Source organism: Biomphalaria glabrata, chromosome 13 (assembly GCF_947242115.1).
Source record: "Biomphalaria glabrata chromosome 13, xgBioGlab47.1, whole genome shotgun sequence".
In the NCBI taxonomy this organism is placed as follows: domain Eukaryota; kingdom Metazoa; phylum Mollusca; class Gastropoda; family Planorbidae; genus Biomphalaria; species Biomphalaria glabrata.
The window spans coordinates 26,788,067-26,813,849 of record NC_074723.1 but is presented as its reverse complement, the minus strand read 5'-3'; the positions used below and the strand labels follow the sequence as shown (position 1 = coordinate 26,813,849).

Here is a 25,783-nt window from a genome sequence, read left to right as displayed (position 1 = left end):
GGGAGCTCACAGCGCTCCCCCGGACTTCCTAGCTGTCCCTTGGCGGTATGTACCTATGTACTTTCCAGTAATTATAGGAAGAGAGTATTCTAGGCTAGAAAAAACGTTTGAAAGAATGAAAGATCCGAATGTAATGAAGATTACTTACATATACACACACACTAATATATATATATATATATATGTGTGTGCCAGTAAAATCAAGGGAGATCAATCTGCTTTATTTGCAATAGAATAAATAGATCTAGATCAGTAGATCTACTGATTGATCAGACTTACTATAAATTAGCTATTGATATAGATCTAGAATCTAGATCTACTAAACTACTTTTAATTTTAATTATGATTTAATTAATAGGTTGGTATACCAATAGGTTTAGCTACTTTCAACTTTGAGTTTGACTTTTTTAAGGATTTTAATTTAGTTGATTTACAATTTACATTGAATGATTGATTTTCTGGTCACCTCTGGCCTGGCAGTGGCAGGCTCTGGCCTCTGCTCTAGTCTAGTGTAGACCGTAGTAGAGGTAGTAGAGAGAGACCTAGATAGTAGATTAGATTGTAGATTTGATAATTTACTGATAATAATAATACTAATAATAGCTAATAATAGTACTTATAATAGTACTTATAATAGTACTTGTACTGTAATTACTAATTACTAGATTTTAATTATATGATAGATCTACATCATCTAGATTCTAGTTAGATTAGTAGTTTTAACTAGACGAGACTCTACTAAGAGTCTACTAGTACTACTAGACTAGATCTATATTCTAGAGAGTCTATAACAGTATTGAACTGTATTGTTACGATTCTCCTAATCAGGCGTTCTGTAAACAACTGCTCAGTACACAACACATCAACACAAAAAACTTGCCAACAAGAGTTCTAAATAATCTGGTTAAATCTGGTACTTTATTGAATAGATAACGGCCAATACTAGACAATTGGCAACACATCAACAACTAAAAAAATGCTAACTCAGTAACTGTACATCACCGTACAAAAGGTACTGTCTCTCTTCCTGGACTCGTGCATTCCCTTAAGGACTCCGCCAGGACCGACTTCATGGCTGACTTACAGTCCCGGTCTCCTCGCTGTCCTGTCTTGAACTGCCCCTTTCTTACACACTGCCTGTCGTCCGTGAAGGATTTCGATCACATGACCATAACACGGGTCATATTTGTGTGTACTAGCAGTACTGTCCCTTGTCCATCGACAGCAGTTAACCTGAGTGGTTTGCCTGAGTTCACGTGTGTCAGCTGAAGCTGCAGTTAACCCTATCACACCCCCAATAGGGTTATAACAGTATGAGCTAGAATTCTAGACCAATGTGATGAATGTATCATGTGAATATGACTATGAGTAAATATATAAATAATCATTTCTGATTCTATCTAGGTCTAGAATAGAATGTCTACTTCAGGTTCAGGTGTGCCTAGGCCTACTGCACAGGAAAGCAATCATGGCACTAAGAAAAATGTGAAGAGGAAAAAAAGGATTTTTAATGGCTGGGGCAATTCAGATGATGATGATGGTTGGGGTGGATTTGTAAGTTAAATTTATTTATTTACAAGCAATTAGATCTAGTTATTTGTAATTGCTCTTGAAGTTAAGTCTAAGACTCTTGGAACTTAAATTTTTAAAAGCCTTTGTGTAAGCGTGTCTCCATCTGCCTGTCTGAACAAACTTCTGTCTGGGTAAGATCCAAGCATATGTAAATATTTAGAATCTACATCCCTATTACCGTTGACTCTGGTCAGAAGCTGAAGGCAAAGTACACCGTTGAAACTCCTTCATATTCATTCTCTGTACCACATCAGCCATGCAAGTGTCCACCATAAAAACAGCCTATTGAGGAATGGCATGTGGATAGTGACATGTTTGTTGGGGCTTTCTTCCATCTCCACCAGTGAAATGGACTCAAACCTTAGGCACCTCAGTGGGGTTCTGTTTGTTTCCATATATTGGCCTTATTGTCTCCCCTTAGAACAACTGTTTTCACCCGATGGCCATATTGAGGCTGAGAAGCATTGCCCTGGAAATCTAGATTTAGATTTATTTAAAGCTTGACTGTAAAAATAAAAAATGTTAGCTCTAGAAATCTAGTCATCAGTAGTCTTAAATGGATATTTCTAGATCTAGAACTCACACATCTATAGATCTAGATTTTTCTGGTCTATATGGACTATAGATAAAAATCTTTTTTCCACTTAATTGATACAACTACACTTTGTTGGTTATTTTTTAAAAGTATTTTTTGTTTATTAATAACATTCCAGAGGTTATGTTTCATTTCAAAATAATGGTGGAAAAACAAACCCCAGTAAAATTATTAACAAGTACTATAATTTCTAACAAAGGGTAATTCTCTTTACCAAGGGAAATGAATGAATGAGTATATATGTTAGTATTTCAGGAGGTAAACTTTGTTGTAACGAAACAATTAAATTTTCAGTTGAGATTTTATTGACTGAATACATAATTTTTCATAGCTTGGACGACTTAAGTATACTTTAGTTATAACTTATAAAGATATATGGAGGTGGGATGGCTTAGTGGTAAAGTGCTTGACTTTCGAACCGAGGGTTTCCAGGTTCAAATGCTGTTGAAGACTGATTTTAAATTTTGGTATCTAATGGATACCAAACTTGAGTTAGGAAAACTTAAAGGCGCTTGGTTGGTTGTGCTGGCCACATGACACCTTCATTAACCATAGGCCACAGAAGCATATGACCTTCACATCATCTGCCCTATAGATGGCAAGGTCTGAAAGGAGTACTTTACTTTACTTGTTTATAAAGATATTATAGATTCTGAATTTCTGTAGAGTTGTCTCAAATTATTAAGAACTATTATTATTCTAATTGTTTTTTAAACTAGTTTGTGAACATATTCAATGGACATGTCTTTGCTTATATTTGTTTGAAGATTATCTTTATTTTTTATTTTCACTTAGTACTCCAATTTAGTATCATTAGTAATGACAGTCTCATCAATATTGAGTTTTTTATCGCTGTAATAACTTTCACTTCTATAATAACAATTTACAGGGAAATTATATGATTGCAAAGCAAAGGAAACTAAATGATCAATTTCTTAGAGATTGCAAAGGTCAAAGTTCCTGTATCTTTTCAGGAATTATCATTTATGTCAATGGCTTCACCAGTAAGTAACAATATGGGCAAATTTTATTGCAAGTCAACGTAGCATTAGTATTATGTAGCATCAATTTGCTTTACTAAAGACAACCTTTGACCTACTCATATAACAATAGACATTTCAATATTTCTCAGCATTAAAACAAAAGGTCTCTATTGCAGATATATGATATGATTTATTGGTGACCGGTCACTTCATCCCCAGTCACTTCATCCCCGGTCATTTCATCCCCGGTCATTTCATCTCCTGGTCATTTCATCCCCCTGGTCATTTCATCCCAAATTAAATATTTTTCTTTTTTCGTAGTTTAATTGTGCTGTTAAGGCCTTGACTTTAAGCCCTCATTTCATCTTATATATAAATATGATTATGTAGAATGCTTTTTGATATTTTTTTTACATGTTACTAATGCGTTTAAAGTGTTTCCTCTTCCACTTTACATTCTTGATGAGAAATCTTATTGTAAATCTGGGTGTGTACTTAGTTATAGTGCTTCTATTGGATGTGGAGAATGTAATATTATAATATGAAATGACCAGGGAATGAAATGACCAGGGAATGAAATGACCAGGGAAGAAGTGACCGGGGATGAAATGACAGGGAACCGATTTATCTTGATAATATATTCAATGAAAATTAAAGTCTTTTGTAACTACTCAATAGTATGAGTGTTCTTGATTTGTATTAGGGCCTCTTCTGGCCATGTTAGAATGTTCTTTACATCATTAATAAATATTATTCTCATCAGTTTTGTTGTTGCTTATTTATTCTATGATTACTAAGTAATAGCATCACAACACATGTAGAATGATCAGAAAACACAACTCTTGCATACTCACATTTATTTAATAAAATAATAGTTTACAAGTAGGCAATCTCAGCCATCAATCACTAGCACAAAATATTCCAAATTGAATACACTCTACATCCATAGAAAATTATCACTTAGATCTACACAATACTCAATACATTTAACTCAAACATGAGACACGTCTGTCTCTCAGTAGAACATGGCGTAAAACTTCTTACTGACCATGCAGTTTCTTATCATGTGACCAACAAAAATGGTACCCCATGATTATCAATGTGAAGTTCCCTATTCCCCGTGGAATTCTATTTTCTTGTGCTTTTCCCCAACAATAGCACAGTGTAACAAACAATGAGATTACATTTCTTTATAACCTAGAAACTTGAGATACATGGCTACACCTTACTCTGTTGTGGTACCAAATGAATGACATTTCTAATCAGTTTTACTTATCTTTTGGTTTAGATCCATCATCAGATGAACTGCGGCGCCTAATGCAAGAACATGGTGGTGGTTATGATTTATACCTCAGGAAGTCCAGAATTACTCACATTATTGCAAGCAATCTACCCAACAGTAAATTTAAATTAGCTAAAACAATACCTGTAGTTAAACCAGAATGGATAACAGACTGGTAATTTAAATTCTTTTCCAACTAAAGAGCTTTTAGATTGTCACTTCTTTCTATTCCTTTATGTTCACCTTTGCTTGCCATTGCTTGATTTATTTTATTGGCTTACCATGCTTGTCAGATTCTGCTGATTTTGTCAGTTCATTTCTATTTAGTTTACATTGTTTAATTTTTAAATAAACACTAAGCTAAAATTCTTTAAGAAAATAAATTATTTAAAGTATTTCTTTTCCTCAGTGTCAATGCAGGAAAGCGTCTATCCCACATTCCTTACCTTTTACTTGGTAACCAATCTCAAATACAGCCAGGTCATAGCAAGTTTTCTAATACAAGTCCATTCAAGTCTGGAGTAATAAACTTAGAAGAAAAAGAACAAAATATGACACTTATCAAGAAAAAAATATTTGAAATAAAATGCAATCTTGAAGAGAGTGTGAGGTGTAACTCTGATGCCAACAGTAGATATAGTAGTGATGGTTCAATTGCATTATACCAGAATGAATCATTAAGTAGAATCACAGATAAGGATGCAATCATTGTGCAAAAAGATAATATCAATGATAATGTAGAAGACAACAGTGAGAAGGAAATCATTTCTAATTCTGAAGATGACAATGAAGATGATAGTTTGTCTGGAACTAATAGAGTTGCATTTGAAAGAAAGGGACTAAAATCAAAGCTTCATGTGTATAGTTTAACAGAAACAAAATCTTGTTATCTTCAACATCCCTTCAAATATGATTGTTCTTCTAAATCTAGTGAATTTTTAAAATGTGAATCTTTGGATGACAATAATATTTTGTTACAAGATCAACATTTGAGTAAAGGTCTGGTGTTAAATAATTCAAATCTGTGTGTTTTGGGTCATAAATCAAAAAGTTTGTCTACAAGCAAAAATCTAATGCATTCATTAATAAAGTGTACTTCCACTAGTTCTAATTCTGACAGATTATCTAAACTAAAATCTAGCAGCATAGCTGATGCTAACAGATTATCTGATGTCATATCTACCAATAAAAATGATGCTGACAGATCAGCTGATTTCATACCTACCAATAAAATTGATGCTGACAGATCAGATGATTTCATACCTACCAATAAAACTAATGCTGAAAGATTATCTGATTTTAAGACTATCTATGCATCTAATACTGATAAATCATCTAGTTTCAAATCATCTAGATCTTGTATATCCTGTGACCATCCAGAAGTTTTCAAATCACCCCTCAAATCTTTAATACCCAAAACAAGTGACAAAAACTTCTTAAATGAATTCTATTCCAACTCACGACTACATCATATTTCAAAGTGGAAAGCTCAACTCAAAGCTTATGTTGCTGATCTACACAAGTCCGAAACTGTTTTCCCCAGACGAGAACAACTCAGACAAGCACACATTGAAAATGTATCTAAGTTAGGACAGCCAGAAACTTTAGTATCCAGTAAACCTAGTATTTGTGAACAAACTGTTATGCATATTGATATGGATTCATTCTTTGTATCTGTGGGATTATTATCTCGGCCAGAATTAAAAGGTATACATTTGGTTTTGTTTCAATTGAACAGTAGATGTTCTACACCAGGGGTGGGCAACCTTTTTGTATCGAGGGCTGCATAAAAAATGTAGGAATGGGGGGGGGGGACATATATATATATACATATATATATATACATATATATACACACACACACACGTGGATACTACTTTGGTACCGAACATCAGAATCTTTTTGTTTCCAAATCTTCAAGTACTTTTCGGAACTGCCTGTGCTTAAGACCCCTAGCTCTGATAGGTTTGATCACTGAGATACTTGGGTCAACAATACGCTTGATTATCAATGCAGCTTGGCGCAAACTTTCCTGTTTACTCCGTTTCGAGTTTATGGTCTTTTATTTATTACAAAAACTCTTATTCAAAGCTTGTACTCCGTCGGTTGTTACACTTTTTCCAAGCCAACATTTTCAACAGTTCTTCATAGCATTGAATAAATGCTGGTCTGAGTTTATGTCTTTGAATGAATGTGTCGACATATTGCCAATAAGAATAATCTTCGTTTACTTTCAACTTTTTAGAATGACATTACATTTAGCCCCTTCATCATAAGTGATAAGAATAAGAAGTTTCAATAATTTATATCGATATTTACAATTATTTATTTTTAATATATTTGCATTTTAATATGTGTAATCTGTGGTCACACCTTATTTCTGTAGGTGTCCCCAGGCAGCATAAAACACTCTGGCGGGCCGCATTTGGCCAGCGTGTCGTAATTTGCCCACCCCTGTTCTACACAAATAACAAAGAAAATAGAAGATTTTAAAAAAATATTTACTAATTAATATATATATATTTATATATACCAGTATATATATATATTTATATATATATGTTTGTATGTCTGTCTGTGTCTCTGTGTGTATATATATGTCTAATGTCTTATAACTAGTAACCCACTATTTTGCACTAGATCAGCCTGTAGCTGTGACACATTTCAAAGGTCACTTGGCTCAGCCTAGTCCAGACTCCAATTTAGAGTGGGAGGAATCACAATGGTTGAAAAAGCAACAGAAAATATTAAAAGGAAAAACAAACATATCAGCAGGTATTCTCATTTATGCTATATCTATGCATTATAAAGCATTATAATTGGATCATAAGTCAATATCCTAGTTTGTAAAATGAACTATAATTTTCTGTTGTTGTATTTTCAAGTTATAAAGACACAGTCCAAGGTAGAAGATATTTTGAAGGTCCCTACAGGATCAAAGTCATCATACTCTTTGTCTGAAATTGCCTCCTGCAGTTATCAGGCTAGGCAGGTAGAGATTCTTTCTATTTGTAATAAAACTGTATTATTTTAAATCAAAATTTTGTTCCATCTTGTAAGTTATAATTTATGAGACATTAGCACTACTTGGGCATTCACTAACCTATTAGTTAACTATTGATGCTGATTGAGAAACAAAGCATTATGTAAATGACTAGAAATAATTATCTAATCCATAGTTAACAGTAACTCCTCCATAGGATGGTCCCAAGCCCGGCTGAGAAAGGAGGAGGTTTGGGCCTAGAGCTAGCTACCCTACCCTGTAGAAAACCACCAGCTACAGAAACAGCAAACAGCAAATCAACAGAAGTCACAGACCTGGGAGAAGATGAACCTCCAGCTGGAAGGATTAAGATGCGTGTCAGTGAAAGCCAGAGTCACCTGGAAGCCCACAGGCTAAAGACCATCATCCCTACCAGGACCACCACCACCATCAGTACATGGAACGCCTGTACCATGTCTGAGAATGTGAAGACAGTGCAAGTGGCAGCAGAGATGAAAAGGTTCAACCTCACCATCTTAGGAATCAGCGAGTCAATAAGGACTGGTTCCGGGCCGAAAAGACTAACTACGGGTGAGCTACTTTTATACTCAGGGCATGAGCAGAATGCTACACATTCAGGGAGTAGCCCTGAGCGAGCCAAGAGAGCACTTATTGGATGGGAAGCGCATAGACCACAGATAATAATAGCCTCATTCCACACAGTAACTTAGATATTGTCCAATGCTTTGCCCCAATGAACAATAGTGAAGTGGAGGAAGGATAATTTTTACCATCCTACATAACAAACCTAAAAAGAACATCCTCATCATAATGGGCGACTTCAATGCTAAGGTTGGCAATGACAGACATTGATACCAGTGTGAAGTCACTCTACCCTCTCTTCTGCAAGATGTGGGGAAAAGTAGTGCCACCAGAGTGGAAGGAAGGGTTACCTCATCAAACTTTCCAAGAAATACTTCTTGCTCCAACTATCAAGGGATAATGCTGTTGTCCATTCCAGGATAAGAGTTTAACTGCATTCTGCTTAATCGAATGAAAGATGCTGTAGATCAACATCTCCGTGACCAACAAGCCAGTTTTGAAAGAAGAGATCAAATAGCGTCGCTATGCATCATTTTGAAAAAGTCTATGGAATGGAACTCCCCTATCTCTGTCAGCTTTATAGATTATGAGTAGGCATTTGACAGCATAGACAGACCCTCTAGAGATTACTGAGACACTAAGGAGTGCCTGAAAAAATAGAAATATCAGGAAGTCATATGAGGGGATGACTTGCAGAATAGTTCATGGCAGACAACTGACAGACTCATTTGAAGTCCAAACAGGATTGAGACAAGGCTGTTTACTGTCTTCCTTCTTGTTTCTGCTAGACATAGATTCGGTCATGAATACAGCAACAGACCAGAAAGTGGGATGATATACAGTGGACACTGTGGAAACAGCTAGACCACTTCAACTTTGCAGATGACCTGGCTTTTCTTTCTCACACACAACAGTGAATGCAGGAAAAGATGTGGGGTTGTGGACAATTCAGCTAGAAAGGGTCTTATCATGTACTAGTGTAACTAGGGAAGATAAAGGTGTCCAACAACACACCCATTGCAGTCTACATAACAAAGCTAAAAAGAACATCCTCATCATAATGGGCGACTTCAACGCTTAGGTTGGCAATGACAGACATTGATACCAGAATAGTTCATTGTTAAGCCAAAACTACTTTATGAAGCAGAGACCTGGAGAACCACCATCACCACCATGAAAAAAATTCAGGTATTCATCAATATCTTCCTGAGGAAGATTCTTATGATCCACTGGCCAGACAAGATCTCAAATCAAGAACAGTGGCAAAGAACAAAGCAACAATCCATTGAAGTAGACATCCTTCAGAGATGCTGGAGGTGGATAGGTCACACCTTTTGGAACCCTGCATCCAACATAACTAGGCAAGCCCTGACCTGGAACCCCCAAGGATAGTGGAAGAGGGGATGGCCCAGGAATACATGACTCTGCGATTTGGAAACAGATGCCAAGCAGACAGGCAAGACGCGGAAACAGTTGGAAAGACTCACCCAGAACCTAGAAACCTGGAGGAATTTGGTTGGTGGCCTATTCCCCAAACAGTACCACAGGCAGAGATGAGATAGTAACAGTATTTATACATTATATCAGAGGGAGAGATTTCCATGCAACAACCTTTTCCTGTCCAATCCATCAATAAATAATATAGACTTCATGAGAAAAATAATTTTTTTAGATAATATTTTTCAATCTTAAACTTTATCATTTTTATGGTATTTAAATATGAAATGTAGATCTATGACATTATTATAATTATTAAGTTATTATAATGCAAAGTATCTGTTCTCAGGCAGGAGTAAAAAATGGAATGTTTATGGGTCAAGCCCTTAGATTATGTCCTAACCTACAAACAATCCCATATGATTTTGAAGCTTACAACAGAGTTTCTAGAGCATTCTATGATGTAGTTGCCAGGTAAGAAGAATTTTATTTGTTCACTTTAGGGTCATAGTTGTGTAATGCACAAAATGTAAGACAAATATATATAAATATTATTATTATAATAGTTAAATTATTGCATTTTAGTCTGGCTATCAAACATACACCATGAGCTTATCTAAAATCAAGATGATTATTAACTCACAATAAAAAAAAAATTATTAAAAAAATTATAGACAATGTCTAAATAGACATGGCTCGGTTCTCTCATCAAATTCTGTACACTGTGTAGAATGACCACAGCATCAAGTATGTGTGTGTGTGTTAATTAAAATAACATGAAGATATAAACAGGTTTGATATGTCCTATTTTTGTTGTCAGCTTTACACATGATATTGAAGCAGTCAGTTGTGATGAAATGTTTATTGATGTGACTGACATTTTGACTGACACTGGGGCTACTGCCATGGAACTAGCATCAGTACTGAGAGCTGAGGTCAAGGACAAGACAGGATGTTCAGCTTCAGTTGGGATAGGTAATGTTTTATTTAAAACCTGGAGTGTGCACTTAGTCTTTAGAAGCCTATAAATGAAGCCTTTTGTTCTTGTGATAGCTTGCACTTTTCAAATAACATAAACTTCTTCTCAGCCTATCATCTCATTATGGAATAAAACCTATTCACTATACAACATGAGCCTCACACTCATTAACTAGCAATAAGACTCAAAAATGATTTTTTTGCCCCTCTAACAAATATTTACCCTTCATCTTTATGGTAACCTTGAAGAAATGTTTTTGACAATTGTACATTACACTTAACATTACATTATAAGCATACAAAATTCCTGTTCATTTCACAGTTTCACTTAAACATTACATGTGAAGTTTACACCAGAAAGCTGGATTTTTAAAAAATGATTTAATTGATCAGTGGCTTGTCTGTGATGGTAAAATGTGTAATACCTTGACCCATAAGGTTATCAGCATTATTGCATAGGTAGCAAAAGAAACCTTCATAGCTCAGCCTTTGGTCTCTATTTTGGCAGGGGTAACTAGGCAATGGTTAAAGCAGCCATGACCATGTCAAATGGATGTGATAAAATATCACTTAGTGGATTGGGGACCTTTGGCAGATTTATTGATGAATGGGTAATGATTGGGGACCTTTGGCAGATTTATTGGTGAATGGGTAATCTCTTATTTCTGGCAGAAGTCTTGGAAGAGGTCCTTCCCTAAGGTCAGGTGTATTAAGAGCCATTTTGTCAGATCTCCCAGAAAATCAAATTCTATAGTATTATTTTTGTAAGATTTACACTGACTATTAAATCTTTATTAATCATGCATTTTTCCTGTTTTTATAATGCTTACTTGCTCAGTATCTTTTTTTGTATGTTTGGATTTTTGCTATCGAGTTTTCAACCACTTCTACACATCCAATTTTGTATACAAGCTCATGATTGGTGACAAAACATGAATCAATAAAAAAAATCAACTAGCTAACTAAATCAGCAGCCCTAGCGAAACTAAGTGAGTCTAGGAAAATGCCAAATTGACCATAGCAACCAAAATGCTAGTCTACAAACGTGTGTAGTGAGCACTCTTTTTTATGCTAGTGAGAGCTGATCAATGTATAAAGAGCATAGATTGAAAAGTTTTAACATGCTATGGAGTGTGTCTCCAATCAGGAAGTTTTGAAATTTAACCACACGCACAGTGTCTATGCTCTATTGACACAGGGAACACTATGTTGACTCGCACATGTCACCCACATTCCATATGGAAAAATTCTCAAGGACATCCATTATGATAGCCCTTAAATAGATGTATTCTCATGCATGAACTGTTTAAAGTTTGCAGCTCCAGAATCATTTTGTTTTGTCACAGCAGATTAAGGCCCTGATTCAAGGTGTTAATAATTAAGAGTAGTTTTCAGACATACATTGTGGGTTTGTTAGTTTTGGTTAATGTTTTGATGCCTTGCTGATGATGATGTAATTGTAAAAAGAAACAGACTAGGGATAGATATGAAATAGAAAGTTGGTTGATAGAATAGTTTCTTAGGAGGCTGTCTAGTGTTATTCAGTTGGAGTTTTTTTTTTTGTAGTGATAGTGAGGACAGTGGATGATTTCCCTTTTATTAATGCATTAACTGTTTTGAAATGCATCCAGTTTTGATCAACTCATTTATTGTTGGCCTATGCTTGTGTTCTGCTTGTTTATTGATTTGTAGCCTCCACACTAGACTAGTCAACTCTCTCCATGGGACACAGCAAAAATCTCAACAAAGGAGAAGAAATTAAACCATAACCAGTTATTTGTCTGGTACAGATGCCCAACCACTGAACATAGCTATAAAGGAAAAAAATCATCTCTCAAGATGTAAAATGACACAGAATATATATATATGTATATATATATATGTGTGTGTGTTTGTTTGGTCTTAGTAGCGGTAGTTTCATAATTGAAGTCTGATGATCCAATGTCTGCCAGAGATACTTGTTTAGGAAAAGAAATAGCAGAATCCCTCTGTATGAAATCAAACAATTTCTCAATAGAAATCATGGAACACAACCTAGAAGCTTAAGGGCAATCATAGATTCACAAAAGTAGACTTCACATGAAGCTTAAAACTATCACTGCTTAATATTTTGACTTGTATATATATATACATATATATATATATATATATATATATATTTAATTTAATATATATACTCTCTAAAATTAGCTTCTCAAAAATATAAGAAAATGAGAATTTTACATTTTTATTGAAATGTAAAATTGACTTTTTAAATAAAACATGCTGCCTTGAAAGGACAGATTCATTTACTTAGCTGATAAGTCTTACTCAGCACTTTTTAGCTATTAGATTATATAAGAAAAGTTCATTGTAGAAAGATTTGTTATAATTTGTCCTTGTAGTCAATATAGTTAACCTTCATTATTTTGCAATAATTAGCTGTGTGATATACATATTTTGTTTACATTTTATTGATATTTTTTTAATTAAGGTCCTAACATGTTATTGGCCAGATTGGCAACTAGAAAAGCAAAGCCCTGTGGTCAGTATCAGGTGCTAACCCTTGAAGCTAAAGAATTTATTCAAGAATTATCAGTCAGAGATTTGCCAGGTAATATGCTAACCATATCCTAATCTAATACTATTTATAAGACCTAACATGAAGATCTTAACAAAAACTTTTTTTTTTTTTCGTTGATCTTTCTAGGCATTGGCTACTCTTTAGCTAACAAGCTTTCTAAACTAGGAGCTACAACTTGTGGCCAATTACAAAAAATCTCGCAACTTACTCTTCAGATAGAATTTGGTCCCAAAATGGGAGAATTACTTCATAGATTTAGCTTAGGTCAGGATGATCGCCAAGTACAGAGTAATAAACTCAGGAAATCAGTTTCAGCAGAAGTTAACTATGGAATCAGGTTTTCTAAGGTGACAAACTTTATTAATTGTGGAATTGTTAATTATCATAAATTATAGGCAAATTATTATATTTTTCTTTTACAGGAAAAAAAATGATAAACACTTTTTAGTCAAGAATTCTATTGTTGTAATCTAACTAAAGCTTATACATGTCATACAGTCTTGCATAATCTCCATAGCATTACATTAATGTTCAAGATGACATATAGGTAATTCTTATAATGATCTTTTTGTTTCATGTATGTTATTAGCTTTGCTTCTCTTTTCTTAACAGGAATTTGAAATGGTCAATTTCCTCCAAGAAATGGCAAGTGAAGTCAAGAAAAGGATGGATACCATTAAAGTAAAAGGTCGTGGTATTACTCTCAAACTGATGGTGAGAAGACCAGATGCTCCTAAGGAAACAGCTAAATATATGGGTCAGTATTCTTTGATTAAAATAGCAATACCTTGTCACAAAAAAAAAATTAGATTGAATTTAAATTCTATTCCATTGTCAGGTCATGGCATCTGTACCACATTGAACAAATCCTGTAACTTGCCTATACCAACAAATGATGTCAATGTTATAGCTAAAGAATTAATTTCCATGTACAGAGCACTGCACTTGTCTGTCTGTGACATTAGAGGGGTGAGTTTATTTTTACTAAAGTTAAATTTTTTTAAACCGTCCAACTAAAGTTGAATTTTTTCAACCGTCCAACTAAAGTTCAATCTTTAAAACTGTGCTTGAAATTTACATAGCCAACGATTACAGATTGCTGTAAATAGATTTGCAAATTATTATTTTTCATGTAAATATACAATTTAATCAAACTTTTGAATGAAAAAAAAATATATTTTTGTTTTTTTTAATGTTGTGAGGTTACATGCTCACTCTTCTGCTTAGAAAATTTCTTTGTGATTTCAACATAACTGTAGTATACACTGGGAGTAGGTGGGTCTTGCAACCTTTAAACATTGGGTGGCAAATTGCATGCTGACAAAACACTACAGATCAGAAAGATTTTGGGGAGGGGAGGATCAGGATGGTCCAGCTGTTTTTTTGCTTCGTACTTCTTCGCTGTTTGGTTAGTCTTCAGTATCTGAGAGTTCATGGTTCATGCCCTAGTCAGAAAAGTCTCTTATTTTGTATATTTAAATCAACATTTTCTCTCCAAACAATTTGGCCTCTAGTGCAGCCTTTATATATGTAGTATGTAAGCACCCATCAAAACTAGATTCTATTGATTGTGTCAAGTATTTGTTGTTCACATAGCTTTTTAATTCTTTTATTGTTTCAATTTATTTCATAAACAAAATTTTGTTTGCATCCTCCTGACATCTGGGGGAGCAAAGTAACCTTCCACAGTAGAGTCAAGGAGGATTTTAAGAATGTGATGCAAATGAAACTTAAAGACATATAATTAATTATAACACAATTTTCCAGTTTTTCTTTGTATGTATATTTACAATTTGTTTGTGAAATCCAAATTTTTGTAAGGAGTATTCATTAAGGCTAGTCTTTTTTTTTTTAAAGATTCTAACTGTAGCCAGCAAGGTGGTATATGGGGGGGGGGGGGGGGGGAGCGCAAAGTCCGCTAGATTTATGCACTTTTTGAGTCAATCGCTCTTCTTGCAGATACCTTGGTATTTACATGATTAATATTTAAATATGAATTTATAACCGCAATGAAAATATTTTTTTGTCCTTTGAAAAATAAATTGAGTCTTCGTGTCTCCCATCCCTACATACATGAGTATGTCACACTCCCCATATGAGGACATAGCACCATGTTAGGAGGAGGGAGGAGTGACTCCACAATTTGAGAACTGCTGTATTTAACATCAACTTCAGTTTTATGTATATGTAATGTGTTCTTCTTTCAGGTTGGTATCCAAATAAACAAACTTGATAATGATGTTTCAGCAAAGGGAAATAATCATAAAGATGGACAGAGACATCAGAGTATACTATCTTTCACTACTGTAAATAATAAAAATCGGAATACCTCCCCATGTTCTACACTTCCTAAAACATGTACTGAAGAATCTAATGAAATAACTTTCACAAAAATCACAGCTCAACCCGACAGTTCTATCAAGACATTTACTCTAGTCCAAAGTTACAATGAATCAAGAAAAATTCTTGAAAACAATGAACATCTATTGCAATCTTCTGCAGAAGGAGAACATACTAATTCAACAAATTTTACAGATAATGAAAATGATAAGATTATAGTGAAAACAAACAAGAAACAGACAGAATTTAATAAAGCTGGCCCAAGCTCTATGACGTATGTTGACTGTAGTGACAACACATACATGCTTTCAGAATCTCAGGTATGTAAAATTAATTAAACTGGTCTTCATAAAAGGGGACAATGAAATAATAAAATTTTATGAAGAGAATTATATAGAAATGGGAATCAAATAGCAGCATGTCTTTATACCAAGAAAAATGTGAATTATTAAGAAAAAAAACAAAAACTAAACAAATATAAACTACTTATCATGGTAAACCAGTTACACAAACAAAAAACTAAAAAATATCTAGGTGTTATAATTAATGAAAATGTATGGATTCTCCATTTTGACAAAATTATTTAAAAATCAAGCAAAGCAGCAAGCTGTCTCCATAAATATCTGTCTGAAGCCTCCTCCCACCTGGTGTCCACTGTTCTGAGGTCCTCCATGAAGATTGGGTGCCAAGTTATACGAGGACGTCCCTGTTTGCGCTTTCCTCTTATTGGTCTCCATGTCATCGCAACTCTTGATATGCGTAGTTCATTTTGGCGGAGAACATGTCCCTCAAACCTCACTAAGTGTTCGAATACCAGTTTGGCACAGGATTTTCTTGTTTGAGACCCAATCTGTGTAACTGACTCCCAAAATCCATCTTAGCCATTTTTGTTGAGCCTTTCTCAATTTTGACAGACGACTTCCAAGTTTCACATGCTGTTGGGATGACGATTGTGTTGAGAAGGTGTATTTTGTATTGGACAGCTAGATCTAGTAGAAGTGGAAATGTTCATTTTCCAAAATTTATTTAATAGTGGTTCATGGTTCATTCAATGTACACAGTCACAGATAATCTGGGATTTTTTTTTTAGCAGCTTCCTGTAAAATTAAAAGCTGCTATTAATTTTGTGTTGCCATGGTAACCTCCTCTGCAGTTATTGGGTCTGTCTTGACCTTGAGATCATTATCCAGAGAGGGGTCCTGGAATGTGTAAGTCAGATCTGGAGACGGTTGGTTAAGGGTCTCTTTAAAGTGTTCTACCCATCTTGCATCCTCTTCTTCTTTCGTTAGCAAAGTTTTGCCTTGCTTGTCTTTTATCTGTGCTCCATATCCACTCTTTGCTCCAGTGGGATCTTGGACAATACGATGGAGAGTCTTTGTATCATTTTTGCATGCAGCTGCTTGTGCTTCTTGACCCTTCTGTTCAATCCAGTCCCATTTATTTTGCCGACAGCTTCTCTTTACTTTGAGATATGCTTTTTTATAGGCTTCTTGCGCTAGGCTGCGATCCTGTGTTTCATTTTTCTGGTCTCGTATATGTTTGGCATCTTTCCTCTCATCGATCAATTTCCATGTTCTGTCTTATATCCACCGTACCTTGTATGAACCTCGCCCCCTTTCGATGACTTTTTCTGCGCACTTAATAGTGGTGTCTCTGAAGTTGGCCCATTCTTCTTCAAGGGTCAGTATATCTGCAAAAGCCTCAAAGTGGTTCTTTAGTTTCAATTGGAACTGTGCTGCAATATTGCAGTCTTTGAGCTTGTCTTCATTAAATGGGCTGGGTCGTGTGGCTCATTTTGGTTGGCGTTTCAGTCGGAGCTTACATTTACCACTGACAAGGTAGTGGTCTGAGCTAATATCTGTTCCTCTGCGACTCCGCACATCTAATAGAGTTGACCTCCATCATTTGGAGATGCAAATGTAATCTATCTTGTTGAAGGTTTCTCCCATTCGGTGATCTCCATTGTATTAGAGTTTATTAAAATAAATTTTTAGAAATCAAACAAGAAGATACAACTAAAATGCTATATAATTTTGTTAGACCAATATTAAAATATGTGTACTATGTTTGGGACCCCCTCAACCCAATTCAAGGTAATTTGATTTGTATCTTTGTGCTGCGCATCTAAGCTGCAGGCAATATTATGAATATTCAAATCTATGTCAGGGTGGCTATTCCACCTAAATCCAATAGAGTCTATTGCGTGCACAAAGTTAGGCTTTTTTATTTTTAGGGTCTTCAGCTTGTGGTAAGACTACTTTACATCTTAGGTTCATCTCTAAGGAGCATTAGGTTAAACGTATATTCCTTACTATTTGCTTTATATATTAGATTATGTTGAAATTAAACACAACTTTGTGCTAAGATCAATTTTATCATGCAAGCAAACTTGATGTGAAATGAAACACAAGCTCAGTGTTTCTAAAACTTTTGTCAGTAATACCTCGCGTAAGTGAAAAAGAGATTTCTTTTGCCCCACCCCCGCCCTAGCCAGCCTAGACATGCGGGAGAGAATGTAATGAAAAGAAAATATTTCTAAAGACGTAAAAGTATAATACAATTTTCTATTTTTTCTTTACACATATTTTTGCAGCATGTTTCAAATCCAAATTTACATAAGGAATACTCAAAGCAAATCCGTTTAGTCTTTGGTTGTTTTGTTTTTTTTTGGAAATAGTGTTTCATTTATAATATTTAAATTTATACTTGAAAAAAAAAATTATTATTTTACTATATTCCAGTTAGATCCTCAAGTTTTGAAAGAATTACCTGAAGATCTTGCTCAAGAGATTTTAGAAACTGTAAGACAGCGAAAGAAAATAACCACAGTTGTGAACAGCAAGCATCAAAGCTCTGATGCTATTGATCTTGAATTACCACCTGCATCTCAGGTTAGAACTTTAAATGGCTTCAGTAAATTGTGTTCCTCTTCATATTTAGCCTTTTTTTATTCAAATTATTTTGTGTATGTTTTTATTGGCTGCATTTAGTTAAGTGTGGTCTTACCAGCCAACCGTCATATTTAGAACTAGATAAGATATTGAAAATCCAATAATATATTTTAGATATTGCAAAATTCTGGTGCAAAGGCTATTTATCATCTGAAGGTGAAACAACAACTGTTCACTTTCCCAATCAAGGGAGCTCAAGTCTGAATCCAGACTTTAGTAAAAGAGATTGGACCTGAACGCACTAAGCATGCTTATAGTATGAAAGTTGCACTTACAAAAACAATTTTTTTAAATTTCCAACTGAACCAAATTACCAAATTTATTATTGGACAGCTAGATCTAATAGAAGGGGAAATGTTCATTTTCCAAAATTTATTTAATAGTGGTTCGTGGTTCATTCAATGTACACAATTACAGATAATCTGTTTTTTTTTTTTTTTAGTAGCTTCCTGTAAAATTAAAAGCTGCTATTAATTTTGTGTTGCTTATCACATTTAGTTTGAAAAAAACAACTAGAATAGCCATTAAAAAGCTGATTTCTCTTTTTTTGGCAAAAAAAATTAATGTAATAAAAGTGCAAATCTCATTATCAACATCAGATTGTCAGTTGATTTTCAAGTTAAAAATAACACCAAGTGATACTCAGAAATCGCTCTTCTGGTATGTTGTCCAGTTGGTTATCAAGTGAAAAATAATGCCAAATGATTATCTGAAATTGCTAAAATCATGAAGCAGGATGTTCTGGTGACAACTACTGTAGCTGGCTCTGGATCTAAAAATATAATAATAAGGCTTGAATTAGAGAGGAGTGCACAATTTCAGGTGACTACCAAGTCCTCTCTTCCAGCGCAGACCTTGTCCATTGTCTGGCAGTGGTGGGTTTAAGTTGTTTTGCTGTCTAATGCCAGTCATAGGCAGTAGATTTTCTTTTGGGCTCAACTGTGTATCCCACAGCCTTTGTCTTTCTAAATCAGAAGCCACCTATCACCAGATGCTCTATGTAAATGGGTGCCTGAGCTGGTCTTAAAAGTATTTTGTTTTGTTACACTGATCACCCTCCAGCTCACCAAAAAAGATTGCCTTTAACAGACAGTGATTCTCCATAAGGGATATGCGCCCTGGGTTAATTTTGTCATCTGATTAATTGTAGTTTTGTATGCAGGAACATTTAGGTTAAACTGTTAAACTGTCCATATTGGCATTCACTAGAACATTGCTAAACATCTTTGGTGAAAGTCTTTAAGATGCCTTAGATGCTTTCTCTATTGTATCTATGTCTCAGATCAATACATAGGGCATAAGAGAACCACTGCTTGGTAGATGCTAATTTTTATTGGCAGGCCGAGTGCTCTGCGGGGCTGAGTACATTTCTGAAACTTGACTTCTCTTTTTCTGAGGTTGATCATGAGACCAAATGGAGCAACAGAGTATTCAAATTCATTGCCACCGAATTGGATCTCATATTCATTGTGAGCAAGTAAAGAGAAATCATCGGCAAAGAGAAGCTCAGTGATGATCTTTTTTTTTAGAATGGGACAGTAGGCACCATAGGTTGAACACGTAGCCATCTTACCAGAACGTCATGTAGATGCCTTCTTCCTATTGCTGCTTCAGTTGACCCAGCATTATGCCAAAGAAGATAGCTAATAGAGTAGGAGCAAGTAATGTCCCCTGCTTTACACCATTCTTAGTGGGGGAAAACTATATCCTGCTCAGAGTATTGCAGATTATCAAAAACTTTAGTAATATCCACAAAGGGAGGGTATTGGTCCAGATCTCTACATTTTTCTTCCATTTATGGCATGATTCTGGATATTTACTACAGTAGCTATTAATTTTTTTTAAATAATGTTTGCTGCCTCTAACTAATTAGAATATTTCTGTCACTTTTCATGTCCTTTATCTACTCTATTATCATGGGAAAGCATTGATCATCTCTTGATTGTATATTTTGCAATTCCAGAAGATTTCCAGGAGCTCCTGGTAAATTAGGAGGCCATGGAAAATGTTATAAGTTATAAAATGGTTTAATTTAATAATTTACACCTAGAATTAGTTTAAGGCCTATGAAAGTGCAGAGCCCACTGTGGTCCAATAGGTTGCAGTGGCCTAAGGCCGGCCTTACAAAATAGTGGTGTATGCTATGCCGCGGGTCGACTAGTATTCTTTATTGCTTACAATTTAAGATATCCATTAGCCTGACTGTAATGTGATCTCTCAGTCTATTATTAATTTTATTTGCTACAGGTAGATGTCAACTGTCTTCAAGCCTTACCTTTATCTCTTCAGAATGAGCTCCAACATTATTATCAGCAAAATCAAATTTCTGCTAAGAAGGTGATCTGATTAATTGTAATTTTGTATACAGAAACAATTAGGTTTTTAGTCTTGGCTATTAGTACTGACTTGTTGATGACTAAATGGTTAGCTACTGGTGACTTACTGGTAAGATGCTTGTGACACATTCTGCTGTAAGCTGCTGGTGACTCACTGGTGAGATGCTTGTGACACATTCTGCTGTAAGCTGCTGGTTGTGTCACTGGTAAGATGCTAGTGACACATTTTGCTGTAAGCTGCTGGTAAGATGCTTGTGACACATTCTGCTATAAGCTGCTGGTGACTCACTGGTGAGATGCTAGTGACACATCCTGCTGTAAGCTGCTGGTTGTGTCACTGGTGAGATATATGTGACATTCTGCTGAAAGCTGCTGGTGACTCACTGGTGAGATGATTGTGACACATTCTGCTGTAAGTTGCTGGTGACTCACTGGTGAGATGCTTGTGACACATTCTGCTGTTAGCTGCTGATGATTAGATCATTTATAGCTAAATATTGCACTTTTTTTTTTGTTTTAAAGAAAAAGTTTTAAGTTTTGACTTCATTACCACCAATGGGCCATAATCACAAATATATATAGATTACAAATTTATAGACCATTATATATTTATTTCTTTACTGGTAAGTTTACTTTAAGTTGTTTTGTTATATTTTTTCAAATTAATTAATTTTTTCAGATTTTTTCTTCATTGACAGAAACATGTTTTCCCTGTTTGTAATTCACCTCTCAAAGGACAACCTGAACTAATAAATGCTACTAAAAAGAAAGGAAAAAAAGGCCGCCCACCAGGCAAGAAAAGCATTAATTTTGGAAGCAACATTGTCAAAAAAGCTGAGGTATTTAAATACATATTACATTAATTACCATTAGCATACATAAGGTTGAAAAAGATTAATGTCAATTACCTAAAAAAAATGTACTGATCTCTTTGAACTTTTGACAATGAAATTAAGAATATTGTTGTTTTTTTACTAGCAGAATGTAGCCACAGGTCAGTCTGATTTCACAATAAGACATGTACAATTAACTCAAAGAAAGCATTCTGCACAATCACAGACAATGATTGGTCAGTTGTTTTCTAGTTTCTATCAGTTTTTTCCAAAGCAGTAGTGATCATGTTTGTATTAATCAGTTTAGAAACAAGTTGATCTGTAAACCACATTAGATCTAAGTAAAAAGACAAATTCATTCCTCAACAAATAGATCAGATCCCAGAAGCTGAAGATATTTCTCTCTGCAATGCTAAACAAGTGGAAGAGGTGAGGAGATTGTTGAAAGAGTGGTGGGACTCTTGTTCAGGTGAGAAATAGTAAGACTTCAGTTTAGATGAGAGTTACTGTTCTTTGTTTTTAGTAGTTGTACATACTGTTTTTTTGCTTTGAATAATGGTTTTTGTGTGGTCCTGCACTTTTGTGGAGTTGATTTCTCCATTGACAGTACATTTTAAGTTCAGTACAACATATATGTAAGAATCATTATTTCTGATCAAATTCAGTGATAACTCAGCAAAGTGCTTCTATACTCGAGACTGAATGCACCCAAAGTGTCGTTGTTAACGGGACAGAGTCAACAAGCTTACTCTTGAAGTACGGGGTACCCCAAGCATCAGTCCTAGTCCAAGTATTGTTCAATATGTATACATACCCACTCAGCTGTGTCAAACTGCCATCTTATATCACTTCTTTGCTCATGATTCAAAGTTATACGACTGCTCAGTACCCTCAGAGGTGTTGCATATGGCAGCAAAAATCTGTGGTACCGTTGCAAGGGTGAGCGATTAGATTGTTGTGCAGATTAGGCCATATCTGACCATATTTAACAACAGAGTCAACAAAAAAGCTAGCTGTGTCATTCATACTCTCCCGCCTTGACTACTGCAATGCCGTGCTAGAAGGTATATCTGATGACAATATCGGAAAGCTGCAACGAATTCAGAACAACGCTGCTAGAATAGTCCTAAGAAAAACAAGACGAGATTTTACTACTACTCTCTTGCACACTCTCCATTGGATTCCTGTGAAAACGAGAATCGACTACAAGGTGGCCACACTTTGTCATCAGTGTATCTATAATAAAGAAATGCCCTTGTACCTAAGCGAACTGATCACTCGATATGTCCCTCAGAGAGCCCTGTGTTCAATTGACTTTTTGTAACAGTACACATTTGATTTGTTTCATCATTATTGTTTTGTTTTTCTAATATTATTATCTTTTTTTTTATTTACTACAGAACCACAAGCTGAAGATATTGAAATAGTGACTAGATATTTCATTCAACTAATTCGCTTAGACAATTTAGAACAGGCTTACTGCATTTTGAAATTTATTAAGAGGTAGAGAGTATGCTTTTAATAACTAGTCAAATACTTATTCATTTATCTCATTTTGTTTTACCATTTTCCCCATTGATCTTATCCTAAATGGTTTACTTTGTTTGCAAGGCTGTCATATTCCATAGTATTGAATACAAAAATTATTATTATTTCTTTTTGTTGTTAATAATTTTAATTTGTATAATTTCAACAACAATACTTTGAAAATTTTGTTTAGATTGAAATGTCTATGCTGTTCAGTTATTGACCCTTAGAGTTAAATGTCTTTGCTGTTCAGTTATTGACCCTTAGATTTAAATGTCTATGCTGTTCAGTTATTGAACTCTTTGATTTCAGGACTCTTTTGAAACTGAACAACTTGCAGTGGAAAGAATGTATGAAACGAGTGATTACAAGTGTTCAGGATGCTATACAGGCCAGTTATAAGGCTCAATTGAAGTTGTGATCTACTTTTGGAGTTGTTACTGAATTCCCTTGATCCTGAACTGTAATATTCTGTAAAACATACACATGCAAAATGAAATATTTTTTTTTATCATTTTTTTGTGTATAAATGTATAATATTTCCAACTCTTTATTGATTAGTTATTGAAGGAAGGCACAGGCTTTTGATTTTTAAACAATAATTTTTGAAAGATATCAGCTGATATCAACTAGAAGTTCATTATACACAATTTTGTAAAGAAAACGTAAATTATCTAAATTTACATTGTTTTTCTTTATTTAGTCTTATAATAAATTGTTAGATCTTGTACAAGCCAAATACTTCAAATTTTTAAGTAAAGTTAAGTGAGATAAGATTGTTGCATTAAATTAAATGATTGATGAATATTTTCAGATAAATTTTAGTATTGCAACAATTGTACTTCTTTTAGAGTATTCATTTTTCTTTGCCAAAAAGTGTCATTGGGCAGGTAAAGAAAAATACTTTCCGTTACAAACATGTGGCCAGCACAATGCTTCAATTAATCTAGGGTAGCCTTTCCATTTATTTTGGGTGCAAATCAGATCAACCCAAATAAAATATTAGCTTCAATTGACAGACATATCTCAATTTTTGTTTTTTCAAGAACAAAAATTGTTAATATTATTTGCAATTAAATATTCATTAATGTTTTTCAGTTAATATTTTTAAATATTTTTAGAATGAGTACACTTGGTTGTTACCCTACAGAAACTTGTTGCCTACCATAGTTCACAGGAAACTTGTATCAACTAGAATTCATTTTATTTAATGTCTAAACAGCTGCCATACAAAAGACTTAAAATTTAAAAAAAGAAATATTTTGTTAACAATTTTTAATTTTTTTATGCTTGATCAATTCTTATTAATCAGTGCAATATCTTTTGGCTGCATCCAATATGACTTTGACTTTAGACCAGCTGTCTTCCAGACTCAAATATTTTCTGATAGTATGTTTCCTCAGTCTTATATCCTGTTAACAACAAACAAAATAGGAAGTTTTATTATAGGATTAATATAATGTACATTATATATATATATATATATATATATATATATATATATATATATATATATATATATATATATATATATATATGAGATAATTTTTATTGGTCCAATCAAATGGAAATTCAGTTTGACTACATTTGACCTCAGCGTAACTACTGTAAAAGTAAAGTTCCCCTTTCAGACCTTGTGGTCTATAGGGCAGATGATGTAAAGGTCATCTGTTTCTGTAGCCTATAGTTAACGAGGGTGTTATGTGGCCAGCACAATGACCAACCACCTTTTCTTTCCCCAACAGGTACCCATTAGAGCTGGGGGGACTCAGAGGCGTCCGTAGATCCCAAAATTAAAAATCCCAGGATTCAAACCCCAGACCCCTGTTCAGAAGCCAAGCGCTTTATCGCTCAGCCACAGCACCTCGTAACTATTGTACTAATAACAATATTGATGCAACTACCAACATCATTCACACACGAAACACATACACACTTACAACCAGCACTTTATGAATTTGACTTCTATCTTACTTCTATGTACTTCTCGATGACCACAAATGACCTTGTAACACTGACCGAAAGTGGATAAAGGAGTTTTTAAATCTTTCTGTTTTAGTCAAAATGGAAAGGAGACAATCTGATGTAACAGTGGTTTAATGGGTGCAGGTTGTCTTTATATATATTTTTTTTTCATAATGTGGTTAGGACTTGCTAGATGAGTCTGTATTTGTAAAGTGTTTTTTAATGATGTGCAATATTTAATAACCTACAATATTTGAATTTATTTGTTAAAAATAAAATGATTACAAACAGCCAATGTTTTTGTGAATGTAGTTATTGACTAATAACCATGAGTTCATCAAATGTTACCCTAAGTTTTTGTTTCACCAAATCCAAGATTGACTTACCAATAGTCTGGAGCTTTGACTAAAAAGTGTCTCATACTGATGGCTATCACGTTTAAAAGTCTAGACATAAACTGTTTAGTCTTTAGTTTTTCACTTTTTTAGATTGTCACTAGTTACAGCGCAATGTCATTAATGGATTGAAATATTTCCTATTCTTTGGAGAACTTAATGTCATAATAAATGTAGGGGGGGGGGGGAAGGGGAGATCATTCATTGGGGTGCCTTAAGCAAAAGTCTTTAGGTCTGAAGGTGTGCAGTGATATTTGATATGATATTTGGGTTTTTTGGCACATCTGCACAATTTAGGCCATGTCGTGCCCTTTTAATTGAAGGATGCACAAAGAAATGATGAAACTAAAGCCACTGATCTAGATCTAAAGTAGAGCAGTGTGTGCAGAGGGGTCGATCTATTGGAGGGGGAGAAAAAAACAGCTTAGGGGGGGTATAAT

General features: G+C 34.6%; 2 protein-coding genes across 9 annotated transcripts in view; one reads left to right on the top strand and one right to left on the bottom strand.

Moving 5' to 3' along the window:
* The first annotated feature begins 164 nt into the window (after positions 1 to 164).
* On the top strand, positions 165 to 25,243 carry LOC106071496 (DNA repair protein REV1-like). 5 transcript variants are annotated; one of them, XM_056007833.1, is made up of 21 exons: positions 180 to 358; positions 1,405 to 1,554; positions 3,057 to 3,171; positions 4,439 to 4,607; positions 4,842 to 6,139; positions 7,073 to 7,207; positions 7,318 to 7,424; positions 9,805 to 9,929; positions 10,276 to 10,430; positions 12,907 to 13,026; positions 13,123 to 13,343; positions 13,609 to 13,753; positions 13,835 to 13,965; positions 15,204 to 15,656; positions 18,078 to 18,227; positions 20,535 to 20,624; positions 21,322 to 21,462; positions 21,602 to 21,692; positions 21,830 to 21,925; positions 22,857 to 22,959; positions 23,296 to 25,243. In XM_056007833.1, exons 2-21 carry the CDS (start codon positions 1,417 to 1,419, stop codon positions 23,402 to 23,404), a joined length of 4,092 nt encoding a protein of 1,363 aa, XP_055863808.1. In that variant the 5' UTR covers positions 180 to 358; positions 1,405 to 1,416; the 3' UTR covers positions 23,405 to 25,243. The 5 variants fall into 5 exon arrangements, 3 of the variants coding, with proteins under 3 accessions (XP_055863808.1, XP_055863810.1, XP_055863809.1); XM_056007835.1 differs by having other exon boundaries at positions 183 to 358; positions 21,605 to 21,692; XM_056007834.1 differs by lacking the exon at positions 180 to 358 and adding an exon at positions 398 to 527.
* LOC106061745 (dopamine beta-hydroxylase-like) overlaps positions 24,242 to 25,783 on the bottom strand; it is a 59,969-nt gene continuing 58,427 nt past the window's right edge. For all 4 annotated transcript variants that reach the window (XM_056007837.1, XM_056007838.1, XM_056007836.1 and 1 more), the window contains one exon: positions 24,242 to 24,395. In XM_056007837.1, the coding sequence (XP_055863812.1) occupies positions 24,288 to 24,395 (108 nt within the window). In that variant the 3' untranslated portion in view covers positions 24,242 to 24,287. The remainder of the gene's footprint in view (positions 24,396 to 25,783) is intronic.

Excerpts from the sequence above, each read along its gene's own strand:
- LOC106071496 (XM_056007833.1), top strand. The coding sequence starts at position 1,417 with ATGTCTACTTCAGGTTCAGGTGTGCCTAGGCCTACTGCACAGGAAAGC. Across the intron at positions 9,930-10,275 it reads TTCTATGATGTAGTTGCCAG|CTTTACACATGATATTGAAG; the intron begins GTAAGAAGAATT and ends TTTTGTTGTCAG. Across the intron at positions 13,754-13,834 it reads GGAAACAGCTAAATATATGG|GTCATGGCATCTGTACCACA; the intron begins GTCAGTATTCTT and ends TTCCATTGTCAG.